This window comes from Mycteria americana, chromosome 7, assembly GCF_035582795.1.
Source record: "Mycteria americana isolate JAX WOST 10 ecotype Jacksonville Zoo and Gardens chromosome 7, USCA_MyAme_1.0, whole genome shotgun sequence".
Classification (NCBI taxonomy): Eukaryota; Metazoa; Chordata; class Aves; order Ciconiiformes; family Ciconiidae; genus Mycteria; species Mycteria americana.
The window spans coordinates 24,628,930-24,649,155 of NC_134371.1; the positions used below are offsets into that span (position 1 = coordinate 24,628,930).

Sequence of the window (20,226 nt, forward strand, 5' to 3'; positions counted from 1 at the left end):
ATTTCTCTCCCTGTGCAGAAATGGCTATATGCAAGTATGTTTATTTTTGTTGGCTTTTTTCCTTCAACAAATCTGGACACATTTAAATAATTTAATAAAGATTCACATGGTGTGACTAGAGCAATACTAATCTTACATTAAAGTAGGTCAGAAATAGTGAACGTAAATATAATACATAACTTGTAGCAAAGGTGGTACTAGTGGGGAGTATCCTTTTACTCCCTTCTGGACAAAGAAGATAGCAAAAGAAGTGTAAATATTTATTATTTGAAGTACTAACTCGTTTGTTTGTTTGTTTTTTTAAACCACATTCTTATTGGTGATGTATAGCTTCTGTATAAATGAAAAAAATAATGAAATCATGGAGAAAAAAATGAAAGACTTTTCTTTCAATTCCAGTTCATAACAAGGGGGGAACAAAAGGCTATTTTTTCACATGTTGAGAAAAAAGAGAAACTGCGTCATTGAAATAAGAGGAAAATGCACCCTACACTTAGAAACTGAGGACATTTGAGTTCTGTTGTTCCTGTATTTACAGGCTGGTGTCAACTACTCAGTGTATTTGAAAGCACTTATGAAAAAGGTGTTTCTTATGTCCAATGTCAGTCATTTTTTCATTCGGGCTTGTTTTCCACTTTTAGCTTCTTGGTGAATTGTTATTGGACAGGCACAACTTCACAATTATGACGAAGTACATCAGTAAACCTGAAAATCTCAAACTAATGATGAACCTTCTACGAGACAAGAGTCGTAACATTCAGTTTGAGGCCTTTCATGTGTTTAAGGTATGTTTAAAAAAACCCACAATAAAACAAACAACAAAAGAACCCCACCAGAAGTTGTTTAGTTGAGTAAACTACTTTTAGCTGAGCCTAAATGAAGCTTATCTTAATGTCTGCTAAGTGGTTAAATAGAGAGAGATCTAATGTTTGTCTTTATTATGATCCATTTTTACAAATAGCTATTTTTGTATCTTTTGAAAATTGTTTAGAAACCACTTAGGGACTTTCATATGATTGTCAGCGTAATCTCTCTTAGAAAATTTTGGAATTAAGAAAGATGAAGTGCAGTAAGATAAGGAGGAATGCATGATTTCATGTGAAATCATGAAGCATCTTGGAGTTCAAAAGTGTTTTCATCATGCTGCATGATCTATGAAGGATAGCAGTATTTTAGTCGTCACCTAAATTTCAAAGCCTAAATTGTAGTTTGCACATTATAACAGATACCTTCCAACTTTGCACTAGACAAGTAAATAGCTAAGAGCTTGGAGATACAATTTGAGGTATAAAAGTTTTCAGTGAACTTTAAGATACCCATCTGATGCTGTATATAATATGAAGCCATGCATTTGCTACAGAATTTAACTGTGAGGTGTCTTCAGTGGTTTCTGCAGAGGGTATTGTGGCTGATCACCTGCCACAAGTTGAATCTAATTTGGTACTGGTGTTCAGCTTCTATACTAATAAAAAGAGTAATTTGATTTTAATATTTGCATTTACTCCATTATTTTTTCTGTAGAGATACTGGAATACGGAATAATTAAAATATCATTTAAGTTATTGTCATCACTCTTTTGTTGGCTAGGTTTGTTTTTTAACTTAGCCTTCTGTTTCTTACTATTATGCTAAATGCCTTTTATTTTCTTGTAGGTGTTTGTAGCCAATCCTAACAAGACACAGCCTATATTAGACATCCTTCTAAAGAACCAGACCAAACTTATTGAGTTCCTCAGCAAGTTTCAGAATGACAGGACCGAGGATGAACAATTTAATGATGAGAAGACCTATTTAGTTAAACAGATCAGGGATTTGAAGAGACCAGCACAGCAAGAAGCTTAATCTCCAATAAACCCTTAAAATATTAAACCCAAATTCAGCATTTGCTGTTAGATATTCAGCATCAGGCACTCTTATCGATTCATGAGGAACATTACTGCTAATCTGCTGTTCAGTGAACGGTTTTTGTTTTTCTCTTTTCTTTTTTAGTCCAAGTTGAAAAACATAGCTGCTGCTTTCTTGCACAATGTGGACTTTCTTGATATTTGTGTCATTTCAGAATTCAAAGACACTGCTTGTTTTAGGAGTCCTGAAAAGAAAGATTCTAGGTTCGTGAAAGCAAACATATAGATACTAGTTTGGTTTAGGAGAGAAGGTATTAATGTAGTTAAGTAACAGGTTGCATGCTTGCAAATCTGAATAAATCTGTATGTTTGCACTTACCTTGTTTGAGATACGAGCACAATGTGACCTGTGCATACCTGGCACCATAGTATAAGATTATATGCCTTGATTTAAAAAAAATAAAAATGTGCAGTGCTTTATTTGTAATCAAAGGGGAAATGTATCTAAGATGTGAGCTTATTGGGATAAACAGTTGTCTTGCAAATAAACTGATATTGAAACTTAGCAACTTTTAAAAGAGTGAAATCTCAAGGTTCATAAGGAAAATGTATATATGCCTTTCAATGCTTTATAGAATTTTTTTTGACATGATTTGATTTTTCTGAGAATTGACTTGTAAACTTGGAAATATGTTCTAAGGGTTTTTGTTAATTTTACTTTAAAGGTATTTCAGACAGTAGACCTAGCAGTGACATTTTGCATTTCATTTCAACAATGCTTGCTGGTTTCTTTTGTATATAACTCCTAGGCTGCTCATTTCTTTAAAATATGATTTAATTTGTACAGCAGAGGAATGTTATTGTATTAGTCTGTAACTATTACCTAATATTGAGTTTTGCAAAATGAATGCTCATATGTAATTGAATACTTCCGATCACATGGAAATGCTGATTTAACAATCTTAAGTACTGCAGCATTAAAAGGAAAAAGAACCCAAACAAATTCTTTGTATTCACTTATCTAATGGGGTGCCATCAGTTAGGGTAGGCTGAAATAGAGAACTGGAACCCTTTGTACTACATTCTTACTGGGTAATATTGGCCTTACTCAAACTAGCATTGTGCTCACCAGCTCTGCAAATGGCAAAGATTATGCTAAATTAATACCGATTCCTCTTACTTCTGGGGACCCTGCAGTGCATCATTTCTTTCTTACAGTAAATAACTCAGCACAGTAGTTGTGAAAGTGAATTATTTAATTCCCTCCAATTTCAAGAAACAATTTCATAGATGTTCTAGGGTAACAAAATGATTTGATTTTGTTGACTTTGTTCTTTAATGCTGCAAACTATCAGTATTTATAAAAACAAAAAACCCGACTGATTTTGCACCATGTTTTTGTTACTGTGACCATACAAAAGGAATCTACTAAGTATAGCTAAATGATGTTATTAAAATTGTATCTATCTATCCTATAGTAATGCTAAGATCACAACCAAGCAAATTTATGGATTGGAGTCTGAAAGTTCAAATTCTGCATGGCTGAATCTGAGTGAGAATGCTATAGAAAATGTTTGTTGCTTCCTGTCCTCTTCCTAATTGAAATATTGCGCAATCAGCAAGATGAAACTCCTAAGTGATGTTTAAGCTGATTTGAAAGCCTTCACAAGGGAAGTCAGATAGCTCCAGAAAATTGAGTGTTTTCACTCAGTTGTTTAAAATTGCTCTTAACATTACAATTGGTCTTTTAAAGGTTCTTAATGTGTCCTTTGCAAACCGATTCATTTTGCCTACAGGAAGGAAAATAGCTTACTCTTACTGAAGATCACTTATACAGGCAGGCAGAATTGGCCGTGAGGTGGTATTATAGTTCAGTACTAACAGTCTATTATATTTTGGTTTATCATAGCTGAGTGGAGGAAAACATTATTTGCCAAGTTACTCACCATAACATATAAGGCTTCCTCTTTAGAAAAACGTAGACGTGCTAAAGTTTTTTATATGTAAAGAAGTGAAAACATTTGGACTGGGATAGAGGTTACTCTATATTAGGCCTTGGAAACAATGGCTATGGTGACTTTTTTAATATGTGGAAACATTTGAATGTTGGCTTTCAAAAAGAAGTTGTATTTAAATTAAAGCTAATTTGACGTGCTCTTCGTATTAAAAAACTGTTGTTCTGGAAGTGGTTTCTTATCTGCTTGACAGCTTAAGAGTATTACTAAAAGTTATTTAAATGTGAGTGGTTTTTGGTTTTGCGCCTTTTTTTTTTTTTTTTTTTTTTTTTTTTTTTTAATAAGAGATGTATACAATTGTAATTCTACTTCCATGGTAGCATTTCATTTCTCCTGAGGAAAATGCGTTTCTTATCCAAAAGATCTGGCTGGCCCCATAATTTAAATTGAAATAAAATTTTGAAGAAAAATGTGTGTTTACTGTGTTACTGAAGAGGATGAGTTTCTTGTGGTGGGTGTATATCTGTTCTTCTTTATTGCCTTAGAGGTGTTCAGCTTTCTCCCTTTAAAATGTGAAGTAATTTTAAATCATGAAAAACTCTGGCTTGCAAAAACATTTTTAAGGAATTAAGACGAAGTGCTGTATTAGAGATGTAATCAATTTTAATTAAGTGTTGGTAGCCTCTCTTGCTTATTTGTAGCATTATTTGCTGATTCTATTCCTTTTTTGCATGACCAAAGGGAGGTGATGCTATTTCCTGTGTCATGTCTAGAGACAGGACCTGATAGAATTAGTAGAAGTGAATCCTCAATAATTTTTGGCCCTTCCCTTCTCGCTAAATTTCAGGAGCTGAAAGGGTGTGCAATTGGTAACTCTTTCTTTAGGAAATCCTGTGGTCTCTTTGCCCTTGAAACTGTCTGCCTCTGTCCATTTTTCACAGGTAACACCCCAAGTTATGCAGAGTGGCAAACATCAAGACAGTGTGTGACATTAAAAAAAAAAAAAAAAAGGCAAAACATTCAGGAGTTTCGATGCAGATTCTTCAGATGGTATTGTTTAGCAAAATTACTGAAAAATCTGGTTTCCTGGCAGGAGCATACTTACCTTGCAGACAAAAATATTTGGTCTTTTATAGCCCCCACTAGAGGCTACACCTGTTTGAGCCTTTATATAAAATGCTAGTATTTTTCTCCCTCACTGACAGTAAGATCACAGGTTACAAGGGGAAGAAGTAATTTATGCTTCTAGTCAACCAAATTGCAAATTTTAATGAAGTTGGGTACTTGACCGGGTGTTTGGATGAAATGGCCCCGGTGGGAGGAGGCATGGGAAATGCAAGGAGATGTTGCACTGACTTCTTAAAATTTGTTTTCCCCACATAGCTGATCAGCAGGACCTGCCTTATGAGCTGCCGTCTCTAGGAACCAGAGTAAAAGTTGCCCTCAGAGCCCATGGGAGCAGGTCATGGACAAAGCTGCTTTCAGTAAGTTTACTTCTGTTTGTGGCCTGCCAAGTCATTCCTAGCAGGCAACTTCCTCAGTCTTCCTTTTGCTGCTCCCCTTCCCCCCCCCCCCCCCCCCCCCCTTTTTTTCTAGACCTTTGCTGGCTGCTTTGTTGAATAATTTTCCTGTCTGTATTGCTTTCCCTCACGTGGCTGTTCACTTGAGGTGGTGTCGTCTGTTTGGTGTAGTACCTTTATTTTCTGTCATAATTTTGGTTATTTCTTATGATATATCTGTACTCCTTTCTGCAAAGGTTTTGGCCTTTGTAAGGCTGTTTTAAGTGCTGTTTCTTTTAGCTTTTCAGCATATTGTAATTCAAGTTGATGGTTAGTATCACAATAAGGAAAAAATAACCCCGTTCTATTGCATGTTAGCTCTTTAAATCAGTGTTCAACTTAATCTGAGCATATTGAATTTCTGAAGAGTTGTTTCCAGTGTATGTAATCTCTATTTACAAGTGTACCTGGGTAGATCCAGTTTAAATCCTGTGTGACTGGAGGCAGATCAAAATATCAAAAAAATCAAAATATGGAAAGAAGTTTAAAGGAGAGAGGAGAGGGACACTTCAATTGCATTCTTTGAAGGAAATTGGCTATTTCATGAGAGAAAAGACCTGTTCTGCTTCCTATTTAAAGATATCTGTTAACTCACCTCTATTTAAAAAAACACCACCACAAAACCCCGAGTTATACATATAATTAGATTTTTGGTAAGCATGCTGTATTCACAACAAAATATAAAGGCAAGCTTTTTTATTTTAAAGGGTTCATACTGGAGATTCTGGTTTACACAACAAAAGTAAGAATATTTTGTGTTCTTGCTCAGAAATGCCCTGGCCAGAACTGGTTTTCTGTCACTTTTCATAAATGGACCCTTGATGCTAAAGGTTTCCTCGCCATCTATTGCAGGAGAGTTTTCCAGCTGTGTTGTGGTGGGGCTGAGTGTGGGGCTGAGCGTAACTCCGGTACACAGGGTTACATCCAGCAAGGGAGTGTCACACATCTGGAGGTGACACTAGCTGAATTGCCCTATGTGTTCCTAATAATGGTAACACTAAAGGGTTGATCAAGAGGGCATGTTTGGAGTGAAGGAAGATAAACAATGTGCTATAATATATAGTTTAGATATGTTTGGGGGGGGGGGTGTGGATCTGTTTGGAAAAAACAAGTGATATATATGCTACTTTTTATATCTATTAGAACAGCTATGTATGTACTATTTAAGATAAATGATTACAATTGGAGTTGTCTGCTCTCCTTGCCTAAAATTAAATCAACGGTAGGTGTTTTTCCATTTCTTCCCCAGCAAATTCTGTGTACTGAGCTGTCAAGGAGGATCCCGTCACAGTTCTTGTTTCTTCCTCTTGTGGCAGCCCTTGGGAATGCCTCACATCCCACCATGAAGAAACTCAGGGTGCTAAAAATGTGAGTGTTGCTTAACAAGGTTCTACTATTAAAACAGATGTTGAACTGAATTTAATATTGCTTAGTGTTACTTAGAGACTTGCAGGAGAGGATTAGGTTTGCATTTGATTTGAGCAAAAAACAAGAATAGAAGCTGTATAGATTTTTAGGGGTGTTTTGGCAAGTTTAAGAATGTTGTGTATTCTAACATTAATAAATAAGCCTTCATAACTATAATTTGAGGCATCTAAATAAGGCATGCAGTATGTGTAGTTCAGTGTTTAAACAACTGAGGTGTGAGCAAGCCAAGTTTTTGGCCTTGGCTCTTTAACAGCCTCACAGATTGTACGGAATTAAAAGAGAATGTGTCACTAAGAGAAATCAGACTGTATTGCAGGCTTCTAGGCATCTAGACAGGTTGAGAAATACAGTCTGGAGAGACTAAAAGGTGCTAAGGTTCACCTGGCTGTAAAACTTGGCTTGCAGCAGCTGAATTTCCTCATCTTTTTCCATCTCTGGAATTACAGAGTGCTGGGTCATGCCAGCTAATATCCAATTACTTGAAAACAGCATTTAAGGATTTACAGTAATATTACATTTTTACATAAAACATTTTTGCCCTAGAAATTATGTCTTAAAGAAATAGGAGAACAATCTTGCAAACAAAACCAGTGTATTGCAGAGCTAGTTTTTTCTAATGTTTCTTCAGGCTATTAGAACAGTAGAGAAATCCTTTAGGCTTAACTTTGTGATGGTGCACATGCTTCATGTTTGAGGAGCCCTTACGAAACAGACATGCAGATTAGGGTTGAATCTTAGTTCTAAGTCGTATCAGAACAATGTTCTAGAAAGGAAAAAAAGCACAGATAAAGCTAACATAGCAGGAACAGTTACAAACCTACAGAGAAGCATAAGATGAGTTCATTGGAGGTTATGAATAGCTTGTAAATATCTGTTATTTAATTTAAAAGGTGAAATGGTTTGCCATACTAGGTTGTAGGCCATCAGAGTGCAATATATGTAATATGGTATACACTATACAGACAGGATTGGAATGTTGGCTTCAGTTTATCTAATGTAAGAAACAGATATTTTACAAAGAACCAAGAGTGAAAGAGCTATGATGGGCAGTGGCTGAAAATATTCTTGCTTCTTGGTGTTTGGGAAGCTGGAGCCCAGCTCTCCAATTTCTAATACCAGTCTTCCCTTCTCTTGGCTATTCACCCACTTTGGGTGAAACCTGCTGGTGGAAGGGGAGAGGCATGGTGACAAAAATGAAATTATTAAAGTATTAGGGAAAAGCACGTCTCATTCCTTACTGCTACTTTACAGTTTTAAGATGTTTCTCCTTTGTATCTTTGATATGAGAATAAACTGAAAGCTAGCATGGGGTAATTTAAACTTTTGTACAGAAACTTTTAAAAGAGCATTAAGTTGTGAGTTCATTTCTTTTAGCTGAATGTTTCTTCTTCTGAGCTATGTTTTTTCTTTTAGCCTTGACTGTGTAAATTAAATTTCCCTTGACTACACATTGCACTTCTGGTAATTAGTAACACATGACAGCTGTGCACAGGTGGTGTTATAGTTTGTAGTGGGCTCTGGTATAAGGTTCATATGGGAAAAAGCAAGTAGGCTAAATTCGTGAGTACAGTGAGTTATTGATAGTTTTAGACATCCCAGTTCCAAAAAGGAAGTCCTTCTTATTTTACTAATAAAGATGTGCAAAACCTAGGAATTGCTAATAACTGTATTGATATTTATGTTGACTGATGTCTCTTCAGAATGAGCAGTAAACCGCAATCTAGTTTTGAAAAACATCTGCTAGGCAGGTAACACCCAAGGTGAAATATCATTGTGTGGCTTGTGGTTTCAGCTCGTTTCCACTAGCTGCATAGGCTGTGCTGCCAGCTCCTGGGCGGGAGAGAGTTGGCACTGCTGCTGGTACAGCTGCCCCTTGCTGTGGAGTCAGCTTTCTGCAGTCTCCTGGCTGACCTGGCTGTGCCTCATCCCACAGATTTCTTCCACATTAGATAAAAACCTCCAGGAAAAAGAACGTGGAGCAAGATAAGGCAGTGAAGCAAAGGGTCAGAAAGGACCCAGCTTTGCAGCCGAGCTGTCAGCATTCTTGTAACACAGCACTGCAGTGTGAACAGCAGTTTTGTGTTATCTGTCTTTGACTCAGATAACTCTGTTTAGTCAGCCACATGAGCTGAACTGGTTCTGGTCTGGTTAAGGTTTGTAAATCTTCTTTATCTCTTCTGGTGCTCCCACTCCTTGCTTCTGAACTTCCAAGTCCATAAAGGATATTTTCTGCAGGTCTGTTTTCTGTTAGTTAGTCCCTCTCTTACCAAGTCCAATTCTTCACTTACAAAATCCCAGTCCTCTTGGCAAATCACTTCTTTCCACTCCTGCCCTTCCCTTCTAATTTTTGTCGTTTGTCTTTTCCATCCTTTTTCCAAGGGGCTCTTTTGGATATTTTGGGAAATGTCCAGTAATTGCTGAATCTCATGGAAGAAGTGCAGTTATTTATGTCTAATCATTTTTTCTCCAGTTATAAAGAGTATATTATCCAGTATCATTGCTGCAGGCAACATGTGGTTTCCTATAGGCCACTATTTGGATATCATTAGAAAATAGTGAATAGGCAAAGCGAGAGTAGATTATGAGTACACCACATATGGGGCTCCCAGCACTGTGTCAGGCACACAAGAATGTTGATGATGTGGAGAGGGATGGGAGCAGCACTAGCATAGTTTGACCAGGGTGAACCTTACTAATGGATGAGGTGCCACAGGTTTGGTATGGGGGTTGGTTGACCAGCTAATGTTAGGAAGCCAGGTGCTATCAGCACCCACACACAGCTGTGTGGGGCACTAAATACCAGGAGTTGATAACGGATTTATAAAGCAGCCAGTGTTTTACCTCTGCTTTCAAAATGCTGCCCTGTTTGTATAAACCCTTATATTTGGGTTTCTGGTGTCAGTGATGGGCTCTGTCAGTGAGTGAGCTTTTGCAATCTTTCCTGTCACTTCCATAGGCAGGTGGCTGGGACAGTCTCCTTCTGATCTCAAGCTAGCTGGCAGGGTTTTATTACAGGTGAACCTTGCTCTCCAGACAGTCGTGGTATCTGTATCATCCTGTGACCAGACAGCAGTCTGCACTGAATCTTCTGAACTCAGCAGAGGGGATCAGATCTTTGATTTCCTGTTCTCTTGGTCCATTAGTCCTAAAAAGACTGTTTCTGCTGCAGCAGTTTTCGGGTAGCAGCACAGCAAATCAGTGACAGGTTTAAGGACTAATCTGTGCCCCGAGTGCCCAGGTTCAGACTGACCCTTGTAATTTGCATGCAGTGTCAATATCTCAACCAGACCCTGTTTCCCTTCACTACTGTCCATCTTACTCATTAGCACTTTCAGGGTAAGAAAAGGCAATTGCAAATCAAACAACATTTAAATTGGTACACCGAGGGGACAAACGAGCTCGAAACGTTGCCCAGACAATGGCTTCATGGCCTGACATGAAGGCTGTTCTCCGGACTGGTGTGCAGCCTCTCCTGGAGCACACTGGGTGATGATACCCATGTCACTGTTATTTGTTGCCTGAGTGAAACTGCTTTTTGTGCCAACATTTCCACATCTCTCCAACCTTATCCTCTGGCACAGTTTACAGCTGTTTGAAAGCTGCTGGAAATAATGCTGGCTGGAGCACTCTGCTGGAGAGAGGTCGTTCAGCCTGTAGCTGCTGAACTTCCAGACACGTGTGGTCTGCTTCTGAGAGGTCTGGAATGACTACAGGTTTATGTTCACTGTACAGGGAGGTTTTGCGTTATTTGGAGGGGGGAAGAAAAAGTAGTCCATAGATCAAGGGTCAAAAGTCCTGTGACAGCCAGGAGATGGTTTTAATTTGATTGTCCTTATCTTACAGTGTGGCCTTTAACTTCAGGAGGCAGAAGGTAAGTGAGAAAGTATCTCTACCCAGATAGAGTACTGGCAGTTCTGATCTGAGGTTCTCCACACCTCAAAGAAAACTTCTGTGCCAAAGTGGGTAGTTTTCTGTCCCGTTTTGCCTCCACAGCAGTGGAGGGCACAGAAGCAGATCTGGGGCAGACACTGGTTGTTCATGGTAACATCACTTTAAGGTTTTGGATCTGGCTTCCTTGATGTTTCTGTGCATATTGTGGCCTGATCCAGAGCCCACTGAAAGGTAAAAGATTACTGGTGGCTTGGCGGGCTTTAGAGCTGGTCTCTAGGACAGTCCAGGTCTCAAGGCATTCCTGATCAGTACTCAGTGGGCAGAGAAGGGCCTCCTTTTAGCCAAGTACAAGAAGTCAGGTGTTTTTGTTTATAATGCAAAAAGAAATGAATAAAAAACAAGCCTTGGGAGCATTCGCAGCTGTAAGAGAAACTTCTGCTCTACAAGCAAAGGACTTCAGGGAGTCTGCTTTCCAAATCTCCTATTCATGTTCCCTGTGACAGGCTTACAGGTGGGAAGCAGCATAGGGGTGGCCACTGTGGCTCTACGTGTGTGCATTGCCCAGTTTACTGGTGCCAAGCAGAGTTTGTGCCTCTGTGTGGGGCGAAGGCAGCCAGCAAAGGAAGTGGGATGGGGAGGAGGAGATAGCTACAGCTATTCCCAGTGTCAATGTGGAGCTGCTGAGTGGCAGCAGCCAGCCGGTATGTTACTCTGGAGTGGAAGTCGGGGTACAAGGGGTGAGGGAGCAGGGATGGGAGCTGAGAGAGGAAGAGGATGGGAGAGATGAGGATGCTCTCCTGCAGGATGGCTTGGGGCTGAAGGGGACTGGGGAGGAGGAGGAGGTGGTTCCAGCAGGGAAGAAACGACATGGTGATGGAAATGCTAGCTCAGAAGGCATCTGGGGATTGCTGGGAAGTGCCTCTTCCCTCACTGGAAAACTTGTATCTGGGCCTGTGTCTTGCAGGTGGAGATCCCTGCACGGGGCTGCTGTAACCTTCTACCCTGCTCTGTAACTGGGGAGGATTACTGAACACCACCCCCTGCCCTGCACAGCAGGCACCTCTGGCACTTGCAGCCATGGCTGTCAGAAATGCGGCAGTCACACAGGGCTGTCTGAAAATTGTGGTCACAGCCCTTGCTTTGTCTGAGACTGGGCGCTCTAGCTGGACTGTCTCCATCTGAAAGTATCCAAAATTGATGTGGATCCTCTGGGGCATTGCTCGGTTTAGTTAGTCTAAGTCAATTCAGAATGAAATACTGTTTCGATCCTCTTTGCAAACCAACCTTTAAAAAATTTTTTTGGCAGAAAAAACATTTTTCCCCTTATGGAAAATTTCTGTTTTCTCAGAAACAGAATTCTCTTTCAGAAGATATCCCCTATGGAAAATTCCCAACCAGCTCCAATTCTAAAACTTGATGCCAGAAAACATCTAGCAGGCATTAGCAGAGGGTGACTTGGGGTGTAATGTATCATTTAATCCTAAGTAGGGCAACATAGCCACATGAATCTGAGAACATGAGCAGGCGCTCAGCATCCCTAACTCAACATGCAGTAGGCAATCTACCAAACACACACATGCAGAACAGGGAAAAAGAGTCATAATAATTTTTCAGTTTTGAAAGCTGAGTTCTACTCTGAGAAAGAAACTGGCAAAATGTCATCAGATGCGCCATATCTGCTTGCTCTTATCGACTTCCAAATGAGAAGATGGTGTGGGGTTTTTTTGTTTTGGTTTGGGTTTTTTTGTGTGTGTGTGTGTTTGGGTTTTTTTGTTTTGTTTTGGTTTTTTTTTTGTTTTTGGCTTTTTTTTTTTTTTTTTTTTATGAAGATAGTTTCACCAATAACCAGTCTGAGAGAGAAAAAAGTTTCCTCCTCCTGTAAGAGTTATGCAGGGGAGAAAATTATCTGACATATTTGCTGGCAGAATAGACTTAAATGTTGAAGTTGGTTCTGTTGCTGCACAAGAAATAACAGTCTCCAGTCCTTCTCCCACAGCTCTGCTGCTGCTTTTCTACTCAGAAAAGAGACCAGCTGACTGAGAAAGTGCCATTCTTTTTAGCAGAAAAAGGATTTGGGATCCAAGCCTGTCTCAAAAGGTAACTTAAAGCCTATTCATGGAAGCATTGTGCAATTTAGCAACACATCCTGGGAAAAAAGCAGGCTTCTGGACAGGAAACATGGCTTGGCAGTGCAAGACAGTATCATATTGGGAAGGGAGAAGGAGGGAGAAAGGCAGGTGAAGTGCTTCAAGACATGGTAATGTTTAAGTGTCCTTCCACAGCATGTTGATGGGTCTCTTTTTCTTTTCGTGTGGACCGTACAGGCTCATCTTTTAGGGCTGAGCTCGCAGGCTGTGATCAAGTATCTCAAACTGGTGTCCTGAACATAGACTTCAGTGTATGTTAAGCCTGTCCACACACTGGAGTACTTTTTCCTTTTTTAGCTTCAGTGTAAACTGCTGGTTTGCCTGCCTGCCTTTGATATGAACTGAGCAAAAGAAGTGGCTCTGGTTCAGGTTTGGGTACATGGTGTCATGGGCCAGTGCTAGGTCTTTAGCAGCAGCCCAGCACTGCTATGATAGCACAGCCTGGGGGCAGAACTTCTATTTTGAAACATATATGGATGCAAGTTAGCTTAAAACATTTCTTGAACCCTGAGAACAGACCAAGCTGTTACGCAGTCACTGTCCTGCTGCTGCTCACTGAAAGTCCCAATACCACAGGAAATCTTACCGGATGAACAAATTGATTATTCCTTTTCCTTAAGAGGGACTTCTTCCAGACACACCTAGAGATACTGTCTACAGACCAAATTGCAATAAATATCCAGCTACAGACCCATTGATATAAATTATTGTCGAAGGCCATGAAAAGGTGTTTTATTTATCAGTAAACTTCACTCTAGGTATCAAGGACAAGTGTCCTCTGCCCAAGGATAGCTGTGAATTTTCGGAGGGGTTCCCCCCCCCCCCCTTTTTTTTTTTAAAGCTAAACCATTAGCAATTTAGAGATGTTATTTTTTTTGCCTTTTAAAAATATTTCTTGCAGCTGAACTAGGTTTGGTTTAGTTTTGTTTTTGAATCCTCAGATTTGCAGACTTCCATCTGCAGCCCTGAGAATCCAGTGCAAGATGGGCACTAACCAAATGTCCTTACCAATGTGCTTGATTCCGACTTCTGCATATCTTTGATGCTGTTTGCCTCAGAGCCTTCAATTCTAGGCAAGCCTTCAATTTTTAATGTAAAAGAGAAGCAGGAGCAAAAAATTCTTTTTAGAGTAAGAAAGAACTACTGAAAAACCCTGAAAGGTTTTTTTCTCTCTCATGTACTCTATGCATTATAAAAAGGGGGAAGAAAGTAGTCCAGAGGTTCTGTGCCCACTTCCTTTGTAGGCTTCCTTTGATGATTTTGTTCAAGCAGTTGTATCCTGTTTTTTGGGTTTTCACTAGTGTGAGCCTTCCCCACAAAAAAGCAGATGAATAAAGTTTATCTTGTTTGTTGTTATGTAACATATGAAGCCTTACAGAACTGCCTTTCAGGTGCTGTCATGAGCTGCTCTTGCACTTTGAAACAACAGATGAATTCTTACTAGCTTTTCCTGTTGTTGCATCTTGTTCTTGAGAGTGATAAAAATGAAAGTCATTTTTAGGCAGCATTTCGGACCCATTTCATTTCTCAGGGTTATGGAGTTAGAAGCACTCAGCATTTCACTGCTCCTGCAGGAAAGACCAACAAAACACTTAGTGAAAGAAGTCTTGTTTCTGAAGAGTTGAACATGGTTGCAATCTCATAATGGCAAGATTTCCACCTGAGCAGCTGTTGGCCACTCTGAAATGTTTGGTTAGCCTGTTATCTCTTCTAAATATATAAATATAAATATGTACTTAAAAAGAAAAAGGTAGAAAGTAATAGGAAGTTAAGTCATGCAGGGTGATACGCAAACGTTCCAAACATTCCTTGTTTATGTTGTATCTTTGCACTGAGTGCAGTATTGCGTAGTGTCACAAGCGCTGAATATTTTCTCTAGCGAAGTGATGCATTTTAATTAAATTCACTGTTTCAAGTTCAGTTATTCATTAAAGATACCCAGTTGTGTAGAAGAACGTGCTGACCTTTGATATACAATCCTCTGAAGAGGCCTATTAGGGGTATGAACTAGAAAAACATTATTTGATATAATTTACACACAAAAAACCATGGAGAGTTCCTTGGCCAGTTAACTATATCGGTGTATACCGTTCATCTGACAGTTTCAAAGTGACACTGTTCACTGATATCAGCAAAACAGGGCGTCCATGTCCTTTGGTTTCTCTCTCACGGAATCTGGACTTTGCTGCTGTTGGCTCTCGCAGCTGGGGCTGAGCCTCAGCCTCCCAGGCAGCTCTGGCCTCTCCTTTGACCGGGGTGGGAGCCCTTGGGTGTTTCTGGTTAGTGGCTCACCTCTGAAGGGCCTTTTCATGATGGAAGCAAGCAGACACAAAAGCTTAGCAAAATTCAAGCTGCATTTATCCACAACAAAGAATGTACAGTTCTCAGCAAACAATAAAACATTTATTCATTTCCATGCTCTTATTTTTTGTTTTCCACTGCTCAAGTGTTCTCTGTGTTGAGGTTGAATCTTTCAGGACCCAGTAGCTCTCTGCCAGCAGATGTCTTCTTTCCTGAAACAGAGAGGCCCTGTTTTCTCCTGGCATCTTTTGCCCTTGTCTAGCCTCAGTGTAAAATATCCTTTGTTGTAGAAATGTGTTTCTTATTTCTCTCATCTGCCCAAGATTCCTTTCTCTCTGAATTTTGTCTTTTCTTTTATCTTCTCGGATTCAGCACTAGTTTGATCTTGTTTTCCTCTGCTGGTGTTATCCCATCATCAGCCAGTGAGAGGGACAGACAAAAAAACCCTGGCTTTATCAGGAACAGAGTTATTCTTTTGTTCTCCAAAATTACAAAGGGCTTGGCTTCTAATGGTCTTTCTTCAACCTCTGCGTGTAAGCAAGTAAAAGACACCATGGTCTTTACTCAGCATAAGGAACATGGGGTAATAGGCAGTGAAAGATGGTCAAAAGATAAGGAAGCAAACACTTAGGTTTCAAACAAATAAATTTGATACAAGAGGTTTCCCTACCTACTGAAGTGTCTGTGAAGCCAAACGGCTCACTCTACTTGTGAAAATTTAAACTGCAGCACAAGATCTGAGTGCACTTCGATACGTATGAGGGCTTGAAAAGGTATGGCATATTTTTCTGGTTCTGTCAAGACAATGTAATTTCCCGCTATCTAGGAAAGTGTGATTAAAGAAACACTGTCTTTGGGGGTTGCAGGTGTCTGCTGGGAAAGTAAAGTAAGTGATGTTTAAAGGTCAGAGCGCTCTGTTGATAAGAGAGATGTATTGAAAGGGCAAAAGAACCACAGAGGACTTCCTGCGTCATTACAGCAAGTGCTGTATGAAGTTGAGAGAATAGCTGAACAAAGCAAAATGATGACAGGATATTTAAAGTAAAATGGGGAAATAATGAGTCATCCCCGTTTATTAAAGTGGAAGGAAAGAGATTTCTGCCTCAGTTAATTTTTCTATGGGATATAAAGGCAGCCTTTAACAAAAGGGGGAAAAAAAATCCCAATTGCATTTCATTCCCTTTAACCCAACGAACCAAAATCCCTTTAGACTATGGAAGTTACCAGTTATGTAATGTTGTTACCAAAAAATCAGTATTTTTCAGGAGCCTTGGGTTTAATCTTCCTTTGTAATCAAAGTGGTATGTTGCTTGGTTGTAAACAAACACATCTGTACTCACAAGTGTTTCTCAGATATCCAGAGTTAAACAGCATTAGTGAAACCATGTAATTGAGGGCATGTCCTCAACTGTATGCAGCGCTGTATGAAGACACCCAGACTCTGAGTTACATCACCGATCTGATTACCTTGTGCAGCTCTCCTGGTCTATTGCCCAGCTAGTGGTTCAGGGCAAGCTCATGAACTGCTCTGCTGTGTTGTGCTGTGACGACTTGCTTGCAAGGCCTGAAACACATAGAAAGCACAGGTTTATTTGGAATAGATCATCCCCATGTAATAGATATTGTATTGATTTGGGAATTTATTTTCTTGGATTTGGTGTTCCTTAGTGAAAGTTTGACTTCCCAAAAGGAATACTTATTTGGGGGAAGACTTTGCAATGCATTTTCCAAGAGATTCCTGCAGTTCTGTGCAGATTTATACTTCAGACTCTCTAGTATGTTAAGTGACATCTTTGTCCATCAGAAGCTTTTCCTAAGAGCTTTTATGCAAGTTCTGTTGCTACTTATTACTCTGGTAGGAAATCAGATTGCACATGTTGGATGCCTAAGGTGCCCAGCCCTTACACAGGTGATGCCCTCCGAAGCAGTCCTCCTTAGCAAGGCAGGCTGATGCTGTCAGGAAAGCTCACTTCTCACAGAGAGGGTCCATATGGTCTGTTGCTATCCGTTTGTTGGTATGAAGAAAAACATCTTGCAAGAAATGAAAGTCCGATAACGTACACAGTGTGAGAGTGTGTGTAGGGATAGCTTAATGTTGACATCATTAGTGCTTGGTCACCTAGGTGATGGATCTTGCTGCTATAGTAACCTGGAGGCTACATTACTCATCAAATATGAATTTTAACAAACAGGAATGTTTTAAGGTGTTTGTATCTTGTGTCTCCTGTAACTGTCTGTTGCCCTTTTGAAATATTTATAAGAACTGTAAAATGAGACTTTTAAGTAAATGTTTTATTCCCCCTTTTTTTTTTTTGGAATTGTGTCCTGGAAAAGACATTATGTTTATCCCCAAGCACTGAACTTCGGATAGAGATTTTTGAAGAAAAGTAATGCTATTGCTTATCACCTTCTGAACTCTTGCCTCTTAGGACCGTCCCTCACTAGGGAAGCTGATATTTTGACTTGTATCCAGAGGAGTTTGAGCCAACTCAAATATATGTATCTTTAGGCATCCACATGGATTTTTTTTATATACTTGGGCCATCACGCATACCTGCAGCCACGTGCTGTTCCAGGGTCACGTCTGGAACGTGGATGTTCTGTGTATGGCTTGTAGTAGATTGTGGGACACTGTAACTTCTCTTTCTTGACCCAGAAAAGAAGTGATTTTAATACATGAGGTGCTTTCAGCTCATTAACGGCGTAGTATGTTCATCCAGGAATGCAACCTTATATGCTGCTGGGTAAGAGATTTTCTTGGATTCAGACGCCAGCATGTTTTGGTGTGTCTCACTGAGATCTGTGAAAGGTGATTCAGAAGTCACAAGAGCACAGAGTGGCAGATCAGCTCATAAGACTACTGATTTTTCTTTTTGATGACTATATAAAAATTGGCTGTGTGTTTTCAGGAGTCCCACAGTATATGCCCTCCATTACCCACAGTGTATGATCTTTTTCACTTGGACAGTAAAGATAGTAGGAGATTTTTTAAAGTCCTATACGGTGGTACTTAATGCCAGAGAGATTTTTAGGTTCCTGTTGGCAGAGCGGAATGGGACAAGGGGAATATGTCCTGATGACTTCTGGAGGGACAAACTGGTATATCCTCTACAGTCTGACCTGGCTGACTAGACTTTCTGCTTTTTGGAAAATTTTACAGAGGATGAATAAAAATCTGGAAAAACGCTAATGAAATCAAAACCTCAAGTGATTAAAAACAAGACTGCTAACTTCCTGTCCCACTTATGCAGAGCACTCTAGGCTTACCATGAAGATAGAGCAGGGCCAGCATGTGCACCCAGGGACTTCACCAAGATAAATTTCCATGTAAATGGGGAGCCATAGAATAGGGTAGCCCATTCATCAGAAGCAACTCTGTGAAAATACCCCAGAGGGTAACCCTAGTCGTACTTGAAATGTCCAAGAGAGTGCTCTGATGTCCCACCCTACAGTACTGAAGCTTTGCCTGCTCCTGGCACATGTGGTCCTTGATGCAGCTGTGTTAGATGTTTTGAAAAAGCCTGAGAAGAATATTTGTTCATGGCTCTCCAGCTGTAATATAGAGCTGGAAATACTGCCTCTGGACATTAACAAGACTCTTTAAATGCTCTGCTGACCAGCATCTTCACTGGCAGAACAGGGACTAGCTGTGTCCATGTGATCTGGTAGCTGATGGTTTCTTAGATGTAGGATTAAAGCAGAATACACACTCTTGGGAATAGGGGTAATTGGTGGGGCGGGATACAATTTAATAGGCCTTGAAGATAAACACAGGGAAATGGAGACCGTGATTGGAGGATGCTCTGTACCTAAAGTCATCTGGATTTGCTGTGCATGCTACAAAGAGAGGGAGGATAGAGAAAGATTGCAGCGTAGTTTGGGCATCTACTTGTAATCATTTGGGTTGCCCTCGTTCCTGGGCGGAAAGGTGTGAAACAGTGTAGGGGTACAAGAAGAGAATGTATAGAGAGCTCGCTTTAGCTGCATAACTATTGTGCCCATGTAATTAGCTGGATTAGAGCTAATCTAATTACATTTTTCATTGCTTGTCCGTTGGCACTATTGGCTTCTATTTGTGGTGGAGTCCAGTTGACCCCATGAAGCAGTCTCTTCTAATCAATGAGCAGCTGCCCTCTATGCCATGTGAGATTACGCCAGTTTTAGAAGAAATAGCAACAAACAGTGAAGTGTGTGTGTGTGTGTGTTTGAGAAAGGTTTCATGGTAGCTTGTTCTTCTAAATGTTTCACCATTAAATATTATTTCTTCCTCCCTTAGGAGGCAGACTCTGCCAGAAAGAATTTGGCTATGGCTGGCAAGTTGGGTGAAGATTAAAGACCTGGAAAAACATCCTTCATGACTGAATTCTGCAAGGGGCCCTGATCTCAGTCCCCGGTCTGTAATATCAGCAGGCTAAAGTGCTGCTGCCATGTTCGTGAAGCCAGAGCCCTGTCATGTGTGTGTACCAGGCACTGTAAATAGGAGTGAGTAGCTACAACTCTTCTTTTTCTCAAAGGAAAGCCAGCTGCTTTTCCTCGATCCCTTGGAAGATAACCTCAATTTCCATGTCATCAGCTGAATTTCAGGTTCTACCTCTCATCTTAAAGTTGTCAAGGGTAGTTAATAGCAGTAATAAGGGAAGAGGGAGAAACTAGAATAGGTGAGATTAGGTAATGCTTCTAGCCCTGTATTGAACTGCTTATACTTTTATGGAGCCAAAGCAAAGGAAAGCTGAAGGTCCCTAGACCAGGTGTTTCCCTTCAGCTTATTTAATGCTTGAACGTGTTTCAGCTGGTGAGTGCAAGGGGAAGTAGACAGATCATTCTCATCACTTAAAACTAGGAATAAATTTTGGTATCCTTTTTCCCCTCAATGATTTTCCTCTCAGGGTTGAGGAGCAGTGGCAGATCTGCCTACACAGCAGTTTTATTTGTTCACCAGAAAAGCTGATGGGTGAGTGGGCCAAGCCAGCCAAATTAGTGGGAGTAGTTGAGGGTGAAGGTGGAGCTGATTAGGCCGTGCTTGATGCTGTGCAAGAGTAGCTGGCCTCAGTGTAAAAGAGGCTTCTGAGTTTAGAGAAGTCAGCTATCCTAGCTATAGATGC

General features: G+C 40.1%; 2 protein-coding genes across 5 annotated transcripts in view; both read left to right on the plus strand.

Annotated features, from left to right (window-relative positions):
- Positions 1 to 4,124, plus strand: part of CAB39 (calcium binding protein 39) — a 44,534-nt gene extending 40,410 nt beyond the window's left edge. For both annotated transcript variants that reach the window (XM_075507429.1, XM_075507427.1), the window contains 2 exons: positions 642 to 785; positions 1,653 to 4,124. In XM_075507429.1, coding sequence (XP_075363544.1) covers positions 642 to 785; positions 1,653 to 1,841 — 333 coding nt within the window. In that variant the 3' untranslated portion in view covers positions 1,842 to 4,124. The remainder of the gene's footprint in view (positions 1 to 641; positions 786 to 1,652) is intronic.
- Positions 4,125 to 5,174: 1,050 nt separating this feature from the next.
- The window catches only part of ITM2C (integral membrane protein 2C), a 50,721-nt gene continuing 35,669 nt past the window's right edge, over positions 5,175 to 20,226 (plus strand). For 2 of the 3 annotated variants that reach the window (XM_075507430.1, XM_075507433.1), the window contains exons 1-2: positions 12,659 to 12,773; positions 19,401 to 19,578. The gene's annotated coding sequence lies outside the window, so the exon portion shown is untranslated. Of the gene's footprint in view, positions 5,283 to 6,606; positions 6,730 to 12,658; positions 12,774 to 19,400; positions 19,579 to 20,226 lie in introns of those variants that run through there. The other variant, XM_075507431.1, reaches the window with a different exon arrangement.